Raw genomic sequence first — 17,647 nt, 5'->3', positions numbered from 1 at the left:
GACGAGAGACTCAGAGACCAATTTATGTTGGAGTGTCGCAGTAGCAAAGTAAGGGAATGGTTGTGGTCAGAAAGTGATCCTTCCCTTGACACTGTTCTTAGAGTAGCAAAAGAAGTAGAGCACACTGAGGAGTGTGTTAAAGAATTGGAGAACAAGATTAAACAAGTAAAAATAGGAAGCAGTAATAGTAAAATACATGACACACATGATGAGGAGTCGATTTCAATGATCAACAATGACACCGCTAAGAGGAGATCTGTCACTAAACAATATAATTCAACAAGAACGGATAGAAGATCAAGCAAATATGGTCAGAAGGGCCCATCATATGAAGCTTCTAAGAAAAACCATAAAGAGAATCAAGTAAGGAAAATGGAGAAAAAACGTCAAGGAAAGTGTTACAGATGTGGCAATGTGAATCACTGGGCTGATGACCCAGATTGTCCAGCATTAAAGATCATTTGTAATAAGTGCAAAGGAAAAGGTCATTTCTCTAAATGTTGCAGATTTAACGACAGTACCATGAATTGGATAGGGGATAATTCTGATAGTGATCGTAGTGAAATGGAAATTCAAGATGATTGTGTATGTACCATCTGACAGAATCTGCCTGATGTGTAAGGGACATGCCTGATCATGGTATGGAGAGTAGCATTAGAACACTGGGAGCGTAAGTGTCAACGGAGTTCTAGAAGGAAGCACCGGATTGAATGATAACTGTCCAGCTCCCGATAGTATAGGAAGTCTCCCTCCTCCTTTCCTTATATATATTATCATACTTATGTTATTATATCATTTGACCCAATAAATATAATTAACTGTATGATTGCCTCTTGTATCCATGATATAACACGGATACTTCAGAAGCCAAGCAGATCTCCCACCGAGTGCCAACATTAATGGCTAGGAAGAGATAGGAGAGAGGCCCGAGACCATATGGGGGATCCATAGGTCTGGAGAGGGAACAACAAAGAGGATGTTGGTTATGGGCTGTCTGGAGGAAGCGGTTGAGATCAGGATATCCCTCTTGAACTTTTTCTTAAAAGACTTAGTGAGAGGGATAGGATAGGAGATAAAATAGCAGTTTAAGAAGATAGGAGAGATTGAGAGCACCATGGAGGGGGTGAGGAGGCAATAAGGGACTGTGAGGGAGGAAAAAAGCACAGCCCAAAGCCGAGCACCACAGGGGGAAAAGGAGGGGAGGGTACAAACAGAAGGAGGCAACAAGCAGTGCAGCACACCACAGGAGAATGCAGGAGCAGTGTGGATGGAAGACAAAGGGGGGAGCGCGCTGTAAACACTGCATTAGACTTTCCTAAAAAGAGGGAAAAAAGCCTAGTTTCAACACAACCAGCAATGTAAAAACACCCAGATTCGACTCTCCTAAAAATAGGGGAAAAGGCGTAGTTTCAACACAAACAGCAATGTAAAACAAAGGAAAAGCAAACTTTCCTAGAGAGAGGGCCAGGAAATACAGTTCAATATGTTACAATATAAACAATAGAGTGGTGGGGCCAATTTAGTGGGGGCAGTGATTGCTGACCCCCCTGATCCACCGCACTTACTTTAGTAGTCGCAGCAGGATGATGGCTGCAGGCTTCTTGCTTCCCCAGCTGACACAGACAGACACCACTTGGATCTGCCTCAGAGGAATTGCCCTTAGCCATGCGGCCCCTCGCCATAGGGAGCTGCCTAGCAAGGTCTAAGAAGGGCCTGCTACCCAATGGGAGGAGGGAGGGGGCGAAGGGAACCGTGAAGTGGGGGAAAGGGGATTAGGGAGCAGGTAGCATTGCAGTGCAGTGCCAAGAAATGCTTTTTTAAATAAATCCAAACCAAGTGCCTAAGGACACAAGGTGGTCACCCCAGCCTCTGCTGAAGGAAAGTGGTGAGCGGAGCCCGGCAGGAAAGGAAACACACAGGCGAACGGGCCAGTTACCCACTGGGAGTGTGGTGGGTCGGAGGAGGGAGGGGGGAATGGAACCAGGAAGCAGGGACAAGGAGAGGGTTGAGCGGGTTGCAAGGCACTGCTATTCCGAGAATGCTTTTTAAAATTAGGACACAAGGTGCTCAACCCAGCCTCTGCTGAATGAAAGTGATCAAGGATTAAGATGGTCCTGACTTGCGGAAGCATTAGTGGTCAATAAGGAATAACTAACCTCTGAAGGCCCCTTGGAGGACATTGGGCCTCATTACGAGTCTGGCGGTAGCCGTGCCGGAAAAACCGGCAGGCTGCCGCCGGACCCGTAATACCATTCTGCCTCCGTGATTGCCGGAATCACCGGGCATTACACCGGAATTACCCGGTAATTCCGGAGGCGGAATTCTGTAAGTCCCCATTCCCATGGAGTCCCATAGGACTCCATGGGGATGGGGATGGGGACCATGGAAACACTGGTTCCGTCAATGAGAGAGCCGGTGTTTCCATGTCCGCCTGCAGGCGGGTGGGTGTTACTCCCTCCAAGAGTGACACCTCCCACCTGCAGGACTCGGAATCAGCTGGTCCGGAAACAACGGTGGCAGCAGAAGCACACTATCTTGGGATCTTGGAATACTAGAGGTTTTTCCCATCTGGGCCAGGTTAGAGATTTTAGTTTTGATACCCAGGTTATTCTTTTGAAGCAGGAAACTTGGCTGTGATCCAATCCAATAATAGATGTTTTTCAGTTTAATGAAACCCTGCTATAAAGGGCTCTGAGGGGAGACCGGCCTTGGGCCTCTTGATAGCAGTAAGGAATGACCTTGGCATAGAAATAGTGGCTTGGAAAACCCTGAACCCATTTGTACAAGTAGAAAAACTACTTTTGGATCCAGTCAGTTTCCCGGCTTTAGGTATGTTTATGGCATGTACTGGGACCTGACACCTGGCCTGAAGAAGAATTTTTGGATTGTGTGGCTGTTAGACGAGTGTCTGGCTGATTTTGCATGTAACGCAGCCGTAATTTGTGGAGACTTAAATCTGATGTGTTTTGATAAGCCGACAGAGCTTTTGTGAAATGCCTCTGACTGTTCTTCTCCATCAGTTAAGAGATGGCTATCACAGTTCACGCTTATGGAATCGTGGGTGCTTCATATTTTCAACAATCAGGTCACAAGAGATGTCCCTGCAAAGGCCACCTCAACCAGAGAGTTGCAAACTGCCACATTAGATGACATGTTCATCTCTGGGTACATTTGTATGCATGTATCTTTATTTCAGGTTCTACCAACTTCACATAGTGACCACTTAATTCTTAAGATGTGTTGGGCATTTGGGAAATCTGAGGGAAATCCAGGATTGAATGTGTGTCCATTTAATGTGGCCATGCGAGGAATCGCGTGTTATATCAAACAGAAATTGTGAAGAATTTAAGTTATTGTTTCAGAGAATCGTTGGCCACAGGCTTGGAGGAAAATTGTAGTGCGGGAGTGAATTATGTACCCATTTAACTAGTTATTTTACCTCAGGGCCAGGCAGCTTCAGACCCCACTGTAAGCATAAACATATTTTTGATCCTGAAGTGGAATTTGAAGTGGAAAAGACAGCTCCGTTCTGAGGTTAGGAAATTGGGTAAACTACCTACGTCAGAAGCGAAAGCTAAAGCCAAAGAAATTGAAATTAAATTATAAGAGCAGGTTGAGTTAGTTGCCTTATGTAAAAAGCACACCTCGGACATATGGAAGCTTATCAAAGCCCTTGATGCCCCACAGCCAGCCCTTCAGATTAACGCTGTATCAGAGGGTGTTTGGGTCCATTACTTTGAATGTACCTTTGCTAAGAGCACTTATGAAGCTAAATTTACTTGTGATTCACAATTAATGGAGAGGGATATTCCATATGATAAACAGGATATTTTTTGCTCTTGTTAAGAAAGCGAGTAACTCGAGAGCTTCAGGCCCAAATGACCTTTCAAATGTTCTCCTAAAAAAATGTCTGGAACAATGGACAGAATGTGTATACATACTATTTGATTAAGGGCTGAAAAACAAAAATATTTCACCCTCTTGGAAATCGAGAGCGATAATTCTGATTTTTAAGAAAGGCGATTGGACGTTTCACAAAAATGATTGTCCGATCGCACTCTTGGACAACCCAGGGAAAATCTTTGACTCTGTGGTCTTTATTCAATTAAAGGCATGGATCAGAGAAAGCGTCAACGCTGATATTTATCAACCAGGGTTAGCGAAAGGTGTTGGCCTGGCACTAAATGGTTTCATTTTAAATACTTTAAAAAAAAAGAGCATTATCCCAGGGCACTTCCATCTAGCTTGCCTTTATAGATTTTGCGCTGGCCATTGACTGCATTGAACAAAATATTTTGTGGGCCAAGCTGTCAAAGTGGGGGTGTCTGGCAGGTCCGACTGAAATTATAGCTGCTTTATACAGTGCATCGTCTGTGCAAGTTCACTTGAATTAAGGGAAACTCACCCAGGAAATTCGTGCCTATAGGGGTTTGAAACAAAATTGCTCACTTGCACCCACATTGGTTAATCTTTTCATATCAGATTTCAGAGACGCCTTGACTAACCCCAGAGCTTTCCCCCTGGTATAAATAAATGGCCGATTGGCTGGATGTTGTATGCAGATGATATAGTCCCAATGGACCACACAGCAATCAGCCTGCAGAGGCAACTGAATATGCTTCAGGAGCATGCCACCACTAATGGGATAACGGGTCAATGTGTCCAAGTCAACCGTGTTGTGTGTGCACTAAATGAAGAAAACATGTAAGGCTGATTTTAAGTGGCAGCTTAGTATGGCACCACTGGCAAGAGTGGACTCGGTTATTTATTTAGGTTTTTGTATTAACTCCAGTATCTCAGACACCCTGAATTTGAATATTTTGAGAACGAAGGCCAAGGGGCTGGAGGCACAAGGGTGTGTTCTGAATAACCGGTTTGTGTGCTTTACCTTGTTGGCAGCCCTACAATTTTATAAGATGAAGGCTATCCCAACTTTATCATATGGGTGGAAACTTAACTATGATTATCACCCAAAGTGTAGAATGTGTTGGAAGGCCTCTTTTGGCAAAAGGTGCGGAGCCTGCCGAAGAGTGTACCAATACAGCTCATTCACTGCGAATTAGGGCTGCTGTCCTTGCAGGCGATAGTCTGCTGGGACACTTCATTTTTTTCGGAAATGCCTTCTGGGTGAAAGTACTTCTATGTTTTTATTTCTGAAGGGGGCATTGTTACAGTGGAAAAGAGACTGGGCCTCATCACGAGTTGGGTGGTAGCCCTTAAATGCAGCGGTAACGCAATTATCGCTGCATTTAAGGGTCTGCCCAATCACGAGTCCGGCAGCATTTACCCCAAGCTCTAAACTGGGTGTAAATGCACCAACTTAACACCAATTTATGGGCGCTATTACCGCACGCTAATTGCGCCGAAAATGCCCAATTGGGTCCAATGGACCGAATGGGGAATACCCATTATTGCCCAACCCTTGATCCGGCGCTAATAACGTCGGCTGGGTGGCGGTAATGCTATTAGCTCGGGCGGTATCCCGGCAGTAGAACCACCAGGATGCCGCCCAACTCGTGATGAGGTCCACTGTGTTGAGGTATTAGATTCATTAGACGTCAAATTAGACCTTTTGACTTACAACCCAATGGCCGTTAAAACAAACATGTAGAAGTGCGACTAGATAAAAACTCTAGCGGTTTGCAAATCTTATAAGTTGTTTTACCATTTTAATCATCAATCAAACGCACTGAATGAGCTGCTTGGGTACTGGACCTGGTTTCCCGGCCAACACTATAGAGATCAGTTTCTGAGGGTTCGTTTTAATCTGTATCCAATGTTTGCAGTTTTACGAGTTAGTTGATCATTGGAAAGGACTAAATGTGTACTCAGGTTGTGTAAGCTCTGCTCTGAATATGAAACGCTAAAGCATGTGTTACTATTCTGTACAGGAGTGATGGCACTGAGGACTTTGGCATTAGGAAATATTATAGCAAACTGCAAAGCACTATTCGCCGAAGATTGGTGGAGGGTGCTATGCAGTGGTGATATCATAGTGATGATTTTAGCTACCATTCGTTTTTGTTTATGTAGTATTTTTGTTATGTAAGTGTTACAATTTGAGTTATTATGAAATGTTTTCTTTTTAAATTGGGTTTCTCCTTCATGAATTTAACTGTCAAATAAGGTGTTACAGTTCTGTTTTAGCTAACATTTTATCTGGAAATATATGATTGGTTGCGTTGTGTATAGCAAAATGTTTGCAAAAAGCCAAAGGCTTAATAAAAAAGAAAATACAAAAATGCTGTAGCATTGTGATTTACATGCTTTTTGTTTGCCAACAAGGAAGACTAGGAGCAGGGTATTCCGCAGCTCGGATTCATCAAATAGATGTGCACCCCTGGGAAAATCTGAAGTCAGTCAGTCACTCGGGCTAAATTCTGATCTGCCGGCACAAAAGCCTTTGCACTGACCGATGCAGTGTTGTGAAGCACGCCACCTGCACTAGGAGGGACTTTCCCAGGCGTGTGAGCACTTGGCTCACACAGGTCAGTAAAACCTTGTGCAAATTAGCCCCATAATGTTTTGAGGACATTGCTATTAATGCTGGTGAAAGATATGTCATGTTCTGGAGTGATGTAAGCATGAGGAGGCGTACACAGGGTAGATAGAGCCTGAGCGGGAAAGGCCCACCCACACTCTGTAAATGCCCCCTCAGCAGCAGTGTGTGGGCATTTACAGCTGTTAATGTCACTGCAGTGGGCCCAACTACATTAGCTTCCAGCCCCACTAGTAAGCCAATCCTGGCTACGACTATGTAGGAAGACCCAACTGTCACCCGTGTTAGATGCTCGAAGATACAGCCTCTCTGGTTTCAAGTGTTTCATTACATTCATGACATAGTAAACACCAACCTGTACTACGCACAAAGGAGATTTCCTGAAATTCCTGAGGCCGCCATTTTGCACCGCCCTTTCAGTAGCCAAGATGAATTCCCCATCCACTATGTTTGACATCCTCTGCTTCATAGGTTTCGTGAGCACAACCCCACACATTAAATCAGTTATCACAGAGCGAGTACATACAGTCTACAATCACCATACTGAAGATGCAGCCAAGGTACTGGACGCCGGGCAACTCGCCTGCCCATCTGAAGACAGAAAGTGAATCTCAATATTCTGTACCAAGGAGATTCACTTTCATAAGTCACAGTGGGGCGTCAGTATGTCAGAAAACAAGACTACCTCCTGCCCACTCAGCAAGGTTTGTGACTCCACGTTGGGCAACAACACTCAAATAGTATGCAGTGATATCAAAAGAGGTTTCACTTAGGAGTCTTACATGATCTCCTTCTCAATATAGGTTTGGCGGATTCACGAATGAAAACACTGCAATTGTTCATTGACTTTACCTTGTGTTGTATTTTTGGAAATATCCCTCATTATGGAAAATCTGCATTAGCAGATGCAGATTTTCAGAAATAATGCACCCAGTATTTCTGGAAATCCATATGCATTGCATCTCTCACTTTTTCATATAATACATTCCCACCTCCATTTTGAAAATGGAAATGGATGGCATACATTAGAGGTTCTTACCACTACTGTGCAACTTTTTAAAAGCACACTTGGTATTACAGCACTAAGAAGCTAGAATATTTCCCCAGAAAGCACTGTAAAAGCACACACATTATTATGTATCAATGCTGTCCCCCTTTTATTACATGACAAAGGTGGTATGCTTGCGGGCATTGCCCACTTGTTCACCCCCTTTCAATGTGCCAGTAGAGTAGAAAACATTTTTTTACGGAATTGAAGGTAAGTTATATTTTCCTTCAAATAAAAGGGAAACAGTTTTTAAAACTTCAGTCTAGGTTTTAAAATGTGTGGCTCCACTTCTAGAATTTGGGTGCACTACATTGCATTTGACCTCATAATATGGAGGCAATGACTGCAGCATTCCAAAGGATTACCACATGCAGTAATCCAACGAAGACCATAAACAGGTAGTATCTCAAAATATCACCCTTTTTTATCATCAGTGTCATGCTCCTAATGATGGAAAAATGAATACACTGCAAGAATACATGTTCATTAGGAATGTGTGGTCGGTGGGTAACATTCTCCTTCTGGAAAAGGCAATAGTGGCTAGGGGGAGAGCCCCCAAACCTTCATGTGCGTCACATTACTCTTTGGAGAGCCCACAGTCGTCCTATGAATGAGCAGCATCATCCATTTCATTTTCAGGTGGGCTCTCCGTTGTACACCCATTGTAGCACATATTATAAGTTACTCACCGTAGTGACTAACGTACTCTTAGTCCACAGTCCCCTTTCCTCCATACTGTATGGGGCGTCCCTTCCAAGGGATGGGAGACGGAACCTTTTTCACTAGAAAAAACTTTCTTCCCCTTTAAATTTAGAGGCGCGAGGGGGGGGGGGGGCAGGGAGCATGTGCTACCCTGAATCCTCCCTCCGGCGTCACGCCTCAGTCCACATTGACGTATCGACAATAGATTTAACATTGCCTAATGACACCAGTATTATTAGGGGGGAGGTTGGTGGGACGTATGGAGGAAAGGGGACTATGGACTAAGAGTATGTTAGTCACTACGGTGACTAACTTATAATTACTCTTATGTTCTGTCCCCTTTTCTCCATACTGTATGGGCGATTACAACTGAATGTAGCCCCAGGGTGGGGAGGAGACCCTCCTTAAGCAAATAGGTTGCTGAGAACCGCCATTTCCAAAGGCCGCATCGGATCCAGAGCCGGCATTCAAACAGTAATGCTTACAGAAAGCCAAGGGAGAGGCCCAAGTGTCCGCCCTGGTTGTGACTTGCCTAGGGACATGGCGCTGAAATGCGATGGCTGTTGGCTCGGCCCGGACTACGTGGGCATGCATGTTGGCCTGTGCTGGCCCTTGTACGCCTCTTTGATGGCAGAGACCATCCAGCCGGATATGGAAGCCTTAGAAGCCCGACAGCCTGGTCTTGAGCCTACGAAAGTGACGAACAGGGCGTCCGATTTGTGGAAGCCCTTGGTCCTGTCCAAATAGAATTTCGGGGCACGCTTGACATCCAGGCAGTGCAGCACTCTCTGTGCTTCGTCCATGGGAACGGGAAAAAACGTCGGAAGGACTATATCCTCGTTCAAGTGGAACACAGACGGAACCTTGGGCAGAAACGCCGGGTGTGTCCGCATGACTACCTTGTCCTTGTGAAAGGTGGTATATGGTTCTGAGGCGACCAGCGCCTGGATATTACTGACTCTACAAGCCGAGGTAAGGCGGACTAGTAAGGCCGTCTTGATGGTGACCAGCCTGATGTCCACTGATGCCACTGGCTTGAATGGTTTGTGCCCCAGGGCGCCCAAGACTATGTTAAGGTCCCACACAGGGTGCGGTCTCTTGGTTGGAGGAGGCGAAAATGCCCTTCTCCGAGTTCCTGTAAGCCCCAATGGCTGCAAGGTATGTGCAGCAGGTGTCCACCTGCACACCTGAATGAGCGAGGTGCGCCGAAAAGGAGAGCACGTCGTCCAAAGTGCAAGCCAAGGAGTCAATAACCTTGGAGTCTGCCCAGTGGCAGAATCTGGCCCATTTGCTTTTGTACTGGGCCCTGGTGGCTTTGCTCCTGGTGCCCTGTATGATCTCCTGATTGGCCTGTGAGAGGCTAAGGTGCCGAAGCGTTACCTGCTTAGGTACCACGCTGTGAGGGCTAGTTTCCCTGGGGCAGGGTGGATAACTCTGCCCCCCTGCTGTGCTGGGGCAGGGTGGAGCTCTGCCCCCCTGCTGTGCCAGAAGATGTGCTGGGCCCATCGGAAGGTGAATCGGGGGCACCTCCAAGAGGCTGAGCAGTCCCGCAAACCATAGCCTGGCCGGCCACCATGGAGCTATCAGAATAATGAGAAGTCAGCGAGACTCCTTGATTTTGCAAATTACCCTGTGGATCAGGGGAGTGGGCGGAAAGGCATAGGCTTTCATGCCAGTCCACTGGAGGTGAAATGCGTTGCCCAGAGAGCCAGGGCCCTGACCTTGCCAGGATGCGAACTGGGGACACTTCTTGTTGATGGTTTTGTAAATATAGGAGCTTATTAATGTGCAACTTCTCTAAAAATGCCCTATTTACTGTCCTGATGGTTTTAGTGTAAGTAGGGGTTCAACTAGTTTCTTTACCGTTGTGGAAAATTAGGATGTTAGACTCCTCATTTGTTCAACCTAATGATTCACATCATTTTGTCTAATTGATCATCTCATCAGTGTTCACTTGCACATAGTTCAGACCCACCATGGGTCTACCATTTATTTACAGGGATGGGGCATCCAACCGAAAGTACTTCCTTTCGGATGACGGCCTCTTTCCCTGTCACTATTATTTCTCATTTCATCCTGACACTTGTACTTTTTCTACACTTACCCATTGTCCATTGAACCGGTAATACTAGGGCAAACCGTACCACAGAGGCGTGGTACGTTACCCTAGTTACGGCACCACACCACCTCCATTTTTTGACACTCACACTGTGTCAACCCTTACTTCTGGTCTATTGACACCGTAATACTGGGGTATACCTGACCACCGATGCGTGGCACATCACCCTAGCAACGGCCCTACTCCAAGATGGCCGACATGGATTACCACGCGCATGCGTGTGATGTCCATGGTGACCATCATAAACACACCAATAACCGAACGGATGCTATCGTCCAGCGTATGGAGATGGGGGCTGCGGCAAACTTACAAGGTAATTGCTGCTGCCATTACTAATCGTCTGTGCTCTATAGACACTCGTTTAGTGTCTAGACTCATTATAGATTGTTGCCTCTTCCCTGTAACCTTCACAGTTCATCGTATCAAGTGGATTATAACACTCATATAGTGTTTAATTTATCCTTTAATTTACTTATGCTACAAACACGAGGACAGACCGGACCACCCATGCGTGGTGCGTTACCTAGGTAACGGTCCCACACCATGAAGGCCGCCATGGATCAACACGCGCATGCGCGGGTTGTCCATGGCAACCACCATAAACATACCAACGTCCAAACGGGCGAAAGCGTCCAGCGTTCAGAGACGGGTGCTGCAGGAGATTTCTCAAGGTAATCCTTGCTTTTAACAATAGGGATGTGGAATTAGATTGAGCCATGTACATATGCGGGGTGAATTATCACCCTTAGTCATGAAAGTGGGAGCGGAGCACCAAGCTGGGACCACACCATTTGGGAGGCAAATGGGCACAACTCTACGCACTGAGACATGGTGTCACCTGCCAGCAAGCGGGTTGGCTATATATAGGGCTCATTAGTAACCCTTGCAGTGACAGATACATATATTCTTTTAGGTTCTCTTGGGACCGATTTCAACCGCTCCACATCCTTTGCAGCGGCTTCGTGCTACTGCGACTAACCCTAAGGCGGTCCGGATGCCAGCCCAGAAGCCTGGCATAACGCTGACTGGCTACTTGCACGGGCCCAGACATTCTGAGGTCAGTTATATAATTTCATTAAGTACGCATCACTAAACTTGCCAGAATCAATATTAGGAACTAAATTGACACTAAGATTATGTTACAACTCACATTATTTTCAGGTCTTAAACCCTGTACACATTGTTGACACAAGAATTGAACGCAATCCAGCAAAGAATAATAGGCATCTAGCCCTGTCCGAAATGTGTCGGCAACTTTTATTTTCATCACAAGGAGCCTATTAGATTGGAATTTTAATCAAGATTTATTTGGGGATGAACTAAATTGTGGGGAATTTGGAACAGAACTATGTACCTCATCATTATGTGTTTAATTTGTTAGAATGAGTGATGTATATAAACCAGTAGGAGCTATACTACTGGACATGAGCACTTTACCAGTTTGTAAAAAGTGTTTGTCAATGGTGTAATTGACTTTCCTCCTTGATATTTACGTTAACATTCACTAAAAAATATTGTACATATGCACTATTGTGGCATCCATTTTTGTTGTGAGACATTACTGACAGCCATTTTGGTACATAAGTAAATTGCTTGGAGCAACTAATTGAAACTTGCCTATTGAGAAACATAACAGTGACCTAGGGTCACAGAGTAACTTTGTATAGCTTCACATTGGGTATGGGCTACACCCAACCTCCTTGTGTGATAAACAGCTTGGGATAATTCACATCCCTATAGGAGTGCATTACTGGGGTTCCTATTAGTGTCTAACAGGTTTTGTTTGTTTTTTGACACTTCTTGTTGTGCCAGGTGGCAAAGAGATCCATGTTGGGGTGACCCCACCTGTTGAAGATCTCCTGAATAACAAGGTTGTTTAGCTGACACTCGTAATTGTCTGCTCCCAGCCTGCTGAGCCTGTCGGCTTCCAGGTTGGATTCCCCCGGGAGGTGGACTGCCGTGAGGTAAATTTCATTTTCCAGGGCCCACTCCCACATGCCGATCGCCAGTCTGCACAGAGGAGGGGACCTGGTGCCTCCCTGACTGTTAACGTAGTACATGCTGGTCGAGTTGTCCGTCTGGATGAGGACAACCTTGGCCTGAGAAGTGGTAGGAATGCTCTGAGCGCTAGCCAGATGGCTTTCAGCTCCAACCAGTTGATGTGGTATTCCTGCTCCTGTCGAGTCCAGGTGCCGTAGACCGAGAGGCCGTACAGGGTGGCTCCCCAGCCCTTGAGCGAGGAGTCTGTGGTTATGGTGGCCTGCGGGGAGGGCGGGCGAAAAGGTTTGCCCGTCCGTAGGTTGCAGTCCCTGGACCACCATGGTAGGTCCGGGTGGAGAGATGGAGAGACGTTGATCATCTCAAATTGGGAGCCCCGCTCCTGGGTCCATGAGGCCACGAAGTGCAGCTGAATCCTACTCATCTTTAGTCTTGTGTGCGACACAGCTAGTAGGACTGCTGCAAGTAAACCCAGGAGATGTTGGTAACACCAAGCCGAGGTCACCTCTCTGCTGAGGAAGTGGGCGCTGGGCCTCCTGATGGCCGAGATTGTGTCCTCTGACAGGAAGACCTTTTCGGAGCACGTGTCCCAGATGACGCCCAGGAATGTTAGAGTCTGCATAGGCTGCAGCTGTGACTTCTTTAGATTGAGCGAGAAGCCCAGATTGTGCAGTCTGTTCATAAAGGCCTGGGAAGAGTGGAGAACCGCTTCCGGAGATGTAACCCTGACCAGCCAGTCGTCGAGGTATGGGTAGATGTGGAGACCCTGCGCTCTGAGGAGGGCCGCCACGGCATTCATGAGTCTGGTAAAGACCCTGGGGGCCGAGTTGAGGCCAAAAGGAAGGACCTTGTATTGAAAATGGTAGCCCGTGATCCTGAACCATAGGAAAGAACAATGGGGCAGCCAAATCGGGACGTGTGGGTACGCGTCCTTCAGATCCAGGGAGCACATCCAGTCTTCCTTGTCCAATCTCTCCACTATAAAAGCTGGCATAACCATCTTGAATTTTTGCAGGGGTAAGGAGAGGTTGAGGGTGGAAAGGTCCAGCACAACTCTCAGGCCTGCCTGGTTCTTCGAATGAATGGCGAAAATCCTGGAGTAAAAGCCAAAGCCTTGCTGGGAGGCTGGGACTTCCTCCACTGCCTGGCTCTCTACGAGCGACCGGATCTCCGCCAAAAGAGTTGCTGTCCCAACCTGTGGGAGTGGAGGGGAGGAGGGAGGAGAGGCTGGGATTTGAAGGCGGTACCCTGTGGATACTACGGAGAGGATACAGGGGTCCACGAAATTCTGGTGCCAGAAATGTGCATTGAGAGCAAGCCTGCCCTTCACCAGAGACACGTGGACCCGAAGGGGCGTGTCATTCATTCTTTCCCTCAGAGGCTGTCAATGATGAGGGGGACTGGAAAATAATAATAATAATAATAATAATAATAATAATAATAATAATAATAATAATAATAATAATAATAATTAGGCATTTATATAGCGCTACAAACCCTCAGGTATCTGAGTGCTGCTTATTATTACCCACGGTGTGTGGTGCTCTTTTATCGACCTCGGAAGGATGAAAGGCTGAGTTTGGCCCCGCCGGGATTCGAACCTGTGTCAGCAGGCTCTGCACAGATGTCAAAGCGAGCGCTCTACTCGCTGTGCCACTTAACCGACTAAAGAAAATGCCCTTACACCCCCTGCCTTTTGTTGCTTGAGCCAGCTCTGAGTCGATGAGCGGTCCGGCTGCCTGGATCTGTGTTTCTGGAAGCCGCGGAACCCTCCATATGTACGACCCCTTTCTGAGCGCTGCTGAGATTGGGTGTACAATTTGGGCATGGTCTTTGTAAGGATGGATAAAGACTTTGCTGTTTGTGAGCTGTTTTTATTTTTGTCCAGTTCCTAGTCCGTAGAGGAGTGGAAGTGGCCCCCCGCCCCTTGAACGGTAGATCTGGAATGCGCTCCTGGACATCCGGGTTGAATTTTGTTGCCTGGAGCCAGGCTGTTCTTTCATGTCCGTGGCGATACAGATGGCACGGCCTGAGGTATCGATATGAGCCACTGTGGATTCCATGAGGTCCTGCACCACCAGCTTGGCTTCAGCTAGCCCTGCCTTAAAGCCTGATTGGCTCTGGGTGAGGAGTTCCCGGGAGGAAGTCTGCGATTTCCCATCATAATCCCTGGTTGACAGCAGCCAGCATGGCATCGGCATTGGCCTGACGTAGATGTAAAGAGGTGTTGGAATAGAGTTTCTTGCAATATGCCTCCAAGATCTTCTCCTCCTTGCCTAGCAGCACCGCAGAGGACGAGGCCAAGGACGACTGGGGCTTGGAGTATAGTGATGTGCAGCGATCACTGAAGAGTGTGGCTGAGGATGGGCCAAAAACAAGAATGTATCCACCTCCACCTGCCTGTACTTGGCATCCAGGCATTGATTGACCTGCTGGGCCGAGTGGGGTTTGAGCCATCCCTTCTTGGCCAGGGAGACTACATCGGTCTGCAAAGGAATCCCCAATTTGGGAGAGGGGCGTCGCGTGAGGACTTCAGCCAGAACCCCCTCTGCCGGATGCTCGACCTTGGGTTGGGAGAGGCCCAGGTACTCCACCAGACCCGCAACACGTTTGTGGAAGGCCCTGACTGAGGCTGGCGTGTCCGGATCCTCCTCCTCATCCGTATCCTGCGGATCTGGAGGATCTTGTGGGAGAGGAGGAGTAGTTGGAGCCGGGGCTGTGGTACAGAGGCTGTGGGCGGAGGCTGCGGTGGAGCCCCATGTGGAGCCGGCTGGGGGGCTGGAGGAGGTGGCTGCGCCGGGGCCTGGGGCGTCAACGGAGGCATCTGTGGTACCTCTAGCATTGCGGGGAGGACTTCCCTGATGGCGTCTTTGATGATAACCCCCATCGAGGTGACTATGAGGCCGAGAAACCACTCAAAGAGCACCTCCTCACTGGCCAAAGAGGTGGCAGGGGGTGCCGACAGGGTAGCGGGGAGCTGCTGTGGCTGCTGCATACCCTGTCCATATAGACGCCAGGGAAAGCTGCCCTGTTCAACTGAGGGATAGACTGTAGTCCACGTACCTGGTTGAGGCCAGTCCCACCTTGACACTCTTTCTTCGTGGAATTCCTGGAATGGCATCGGATGAGTGCCTCTTTCTGGCAGAGCAGCCATTTTGTCGAGCTGCCTGCCACGTGCCTGCGACGTGGTTCTCAGCCCGCTGGGCCCGGCCTGGTCTAAGACTCTTGCGTGTGGATCACAAGGCCTACCCTGCTCCTCGGGCCTAGGCCCGGTAGGTGCGACACCCTCGACCCGGGGGTCAGTAGAGATGCGTTTAGGCACCCCTGGGACATATTGCCGGTATTAGGGCATAGCCCCTGGGACGTATTGCCGGTATAAGGGCGTAGCCCCTCGGCCATGGTGCTGGTAAAAGGGCGGAGCCCCTCGGGTGTAGACCCGGTAAAAGAACCTTCCGGTCCCTCAACACTGTGCCCAGGATGATCCGAGGATCCCTCGACCTGAAGGCCGGTCATTGAAGCAGCCTCGGTGAGCATACCGGTAGAAGGACCTGACCGGTCCCTCCTGCGCGGGAGAGTCTCGGGGAAGGAGTCTCCCTTGCGGGGTGCGATGGAGAATATCGGCCCTACCTTGGGCCTGGTTCGATGCTTGAGATCCTCTGGAAGAGCTCCCTCCACCTGGCTAGTCTGTACTTCGGCGCCTTTGAGGACAGAGACTCACACGCCGAACATGATTGCCAACCGTGGTCTGGGCCAAGGCAACGTAGGCAGAGGGTGTGGGGTCTGAAGTTGGGAAGAGCCCGTTGCAGGATAGACACCTACTGAACCCTGTAGAAGTTGACATGCGCCGGGGAGGAGCGTGACGCCTGAGGACCGAGTACCTGAATGATAGAAAAGACAAAAAAAGACAAGGAGAAGAAGTATCCACGCGTGGAATTACATGGCCGAAGCCAAACCGAGGAGTGCTGGTGAATTTCGTCTTGTTTCCGTCGATGCAGAAAAGGGGACTGAGGTGTGGCACTGCAGGGCGGTATCAGGGCAGCGCATGCTCCCTGGGCCGCACCCCCGCAAGACTCTAAATTTAAAGGGGAAGAAGGGTTTTTTTGGTGAAAAAGGTTCTGTCTCCCGTCCCTTGGAAGGGACGCCCCATACACTATGGATGAAAGGGGACGGGACGTAAGAGTAATGCCTGTACATGCCATTCCTATTAAGAAATACACATTAAGACTGGTCCTCCCCATGTCCAGTTACCTCCTCATGTCCTCCTTAATGTAGAGAGTAAGAAGCTCCTTGGGGATATGGAAAGACATTATGCTCTCTGTCATCTGCTCCCGGACACACATCCATTTGTTATCCGAAGTAGGGAATCTGTACAGCTTGCAGGTGGGGTTCTTTAACACTGTTGGAAGAAATAAATAATAAATGAAAACGTTAAAATGGATCACTAGGCATTTTTGACAGATATTTCCAACTTTCCTAATGGAACCACATGAAAAGTATACGTCTTGAGCAGAAACCTGAGGGCCACAGGTGGAAAGGGCAGCCAATCACCCAATCCCACCTTTGCGAAAATGCCACAGAAGCAACACCACTGCTACGAAAGGGTGGCACATCTAATAAAACTTCAACAACACATGTTCTATATGGCTGAGGAGATTTCAGAAATTCGCCAGTTTTTAGTGCATTTACAGAAATGTGCACCAAATGCTCAAGATATACAGAAATGTCAGGTAAGGAGAATTGCACAAATTCTAAAAGCTATGCCAAGTGTATATGTTCAGGTGTGTCCACCAGAGAGTAATTAGCTCGATTCTGAGTATTGGACCACGGATATGAACCTTTCCTAGCTCTACCCTTTAAGAACAGACGCAATTTATTAACATGCCAAATCTTCCAAATCTGCCCATTATTTGGGTACCTTATGCGGGTGGAAATCCAAATATCCACATCAGGGTAAGTTAGGAAACTATGGAACTCTTTAGGTGTCTGGCGCCTCTCCCATCTGGTGGCCATAGGTTATTAAATTTGTTTAGTGTGAAAAAGTCCACTGCCTGATTATGGGGGCTTCTGGAGTGGGTGTGCGAGGAGGATTCCTTAGTCCCTCCCACTTAGCCCCCTCCAAAAGACAGGAGACGGTGACCGTGAATGCCTTGAGGACAATGGCCTTTAAGTCCCCTTCAAGAGCCAACCTGCTTAGGAAGGGACACCAACCCAGCCCTTTCCTGCTGACCCACGGCCGCAGGGCCACCTACCACAGCTCCAGACAACCTACAGCACATGCTAC

General features: G+C 47.8%; 1 protein-coding gene across 5 annotated transcripts in view; it reads right to left on the bottom strand.

Annotated features, from left to right (window-relative positions):
* The window catches only part of INPP4B (inositol polyphosphate-4-phosphatase type II B), a 3,177,224-nt gene that overhangs the window by 1,126,643 nt on the left and 2,032,934 nt on the right, over nucleotides 1-17,647 (bottom strand). For all 5 annotated transcript variants that reach the window (XM_069631181.1, XM_069631178.1, XM_069631177.1 and 2 more), the window contains one exon: nucleotides 16,615-16,762. In XM_069631181.1, coding sequence (XP_069487282.1) covers nucleotides 16,615-16,762 — 148 coding nt within the window. The remainder of the gene's footprint in view (nucleotides 1-16,614; nucleotides 16,763-17,647) is intronic.

This window comes from Ambystoma mexicanum, chromosome 6q, assembly GCF_040938575.1.
Source record: "Ambystoma mexicanum isolate Mex_15411 chromosome 6q, UKY_AmexF1_1, whole genome shotgun sequence".
Taxonomy (NCBI): Eukaryota; Metazoa; Chordata; class Amphibia; order Caudata; family Ambystomatidae; genus Ambystoma; species Ambystoma mexicanum.
Note: the sequence above shows the minus strand (reverse complement) of the source record. Positions and strands in the feature narration are given on the sequence as shown.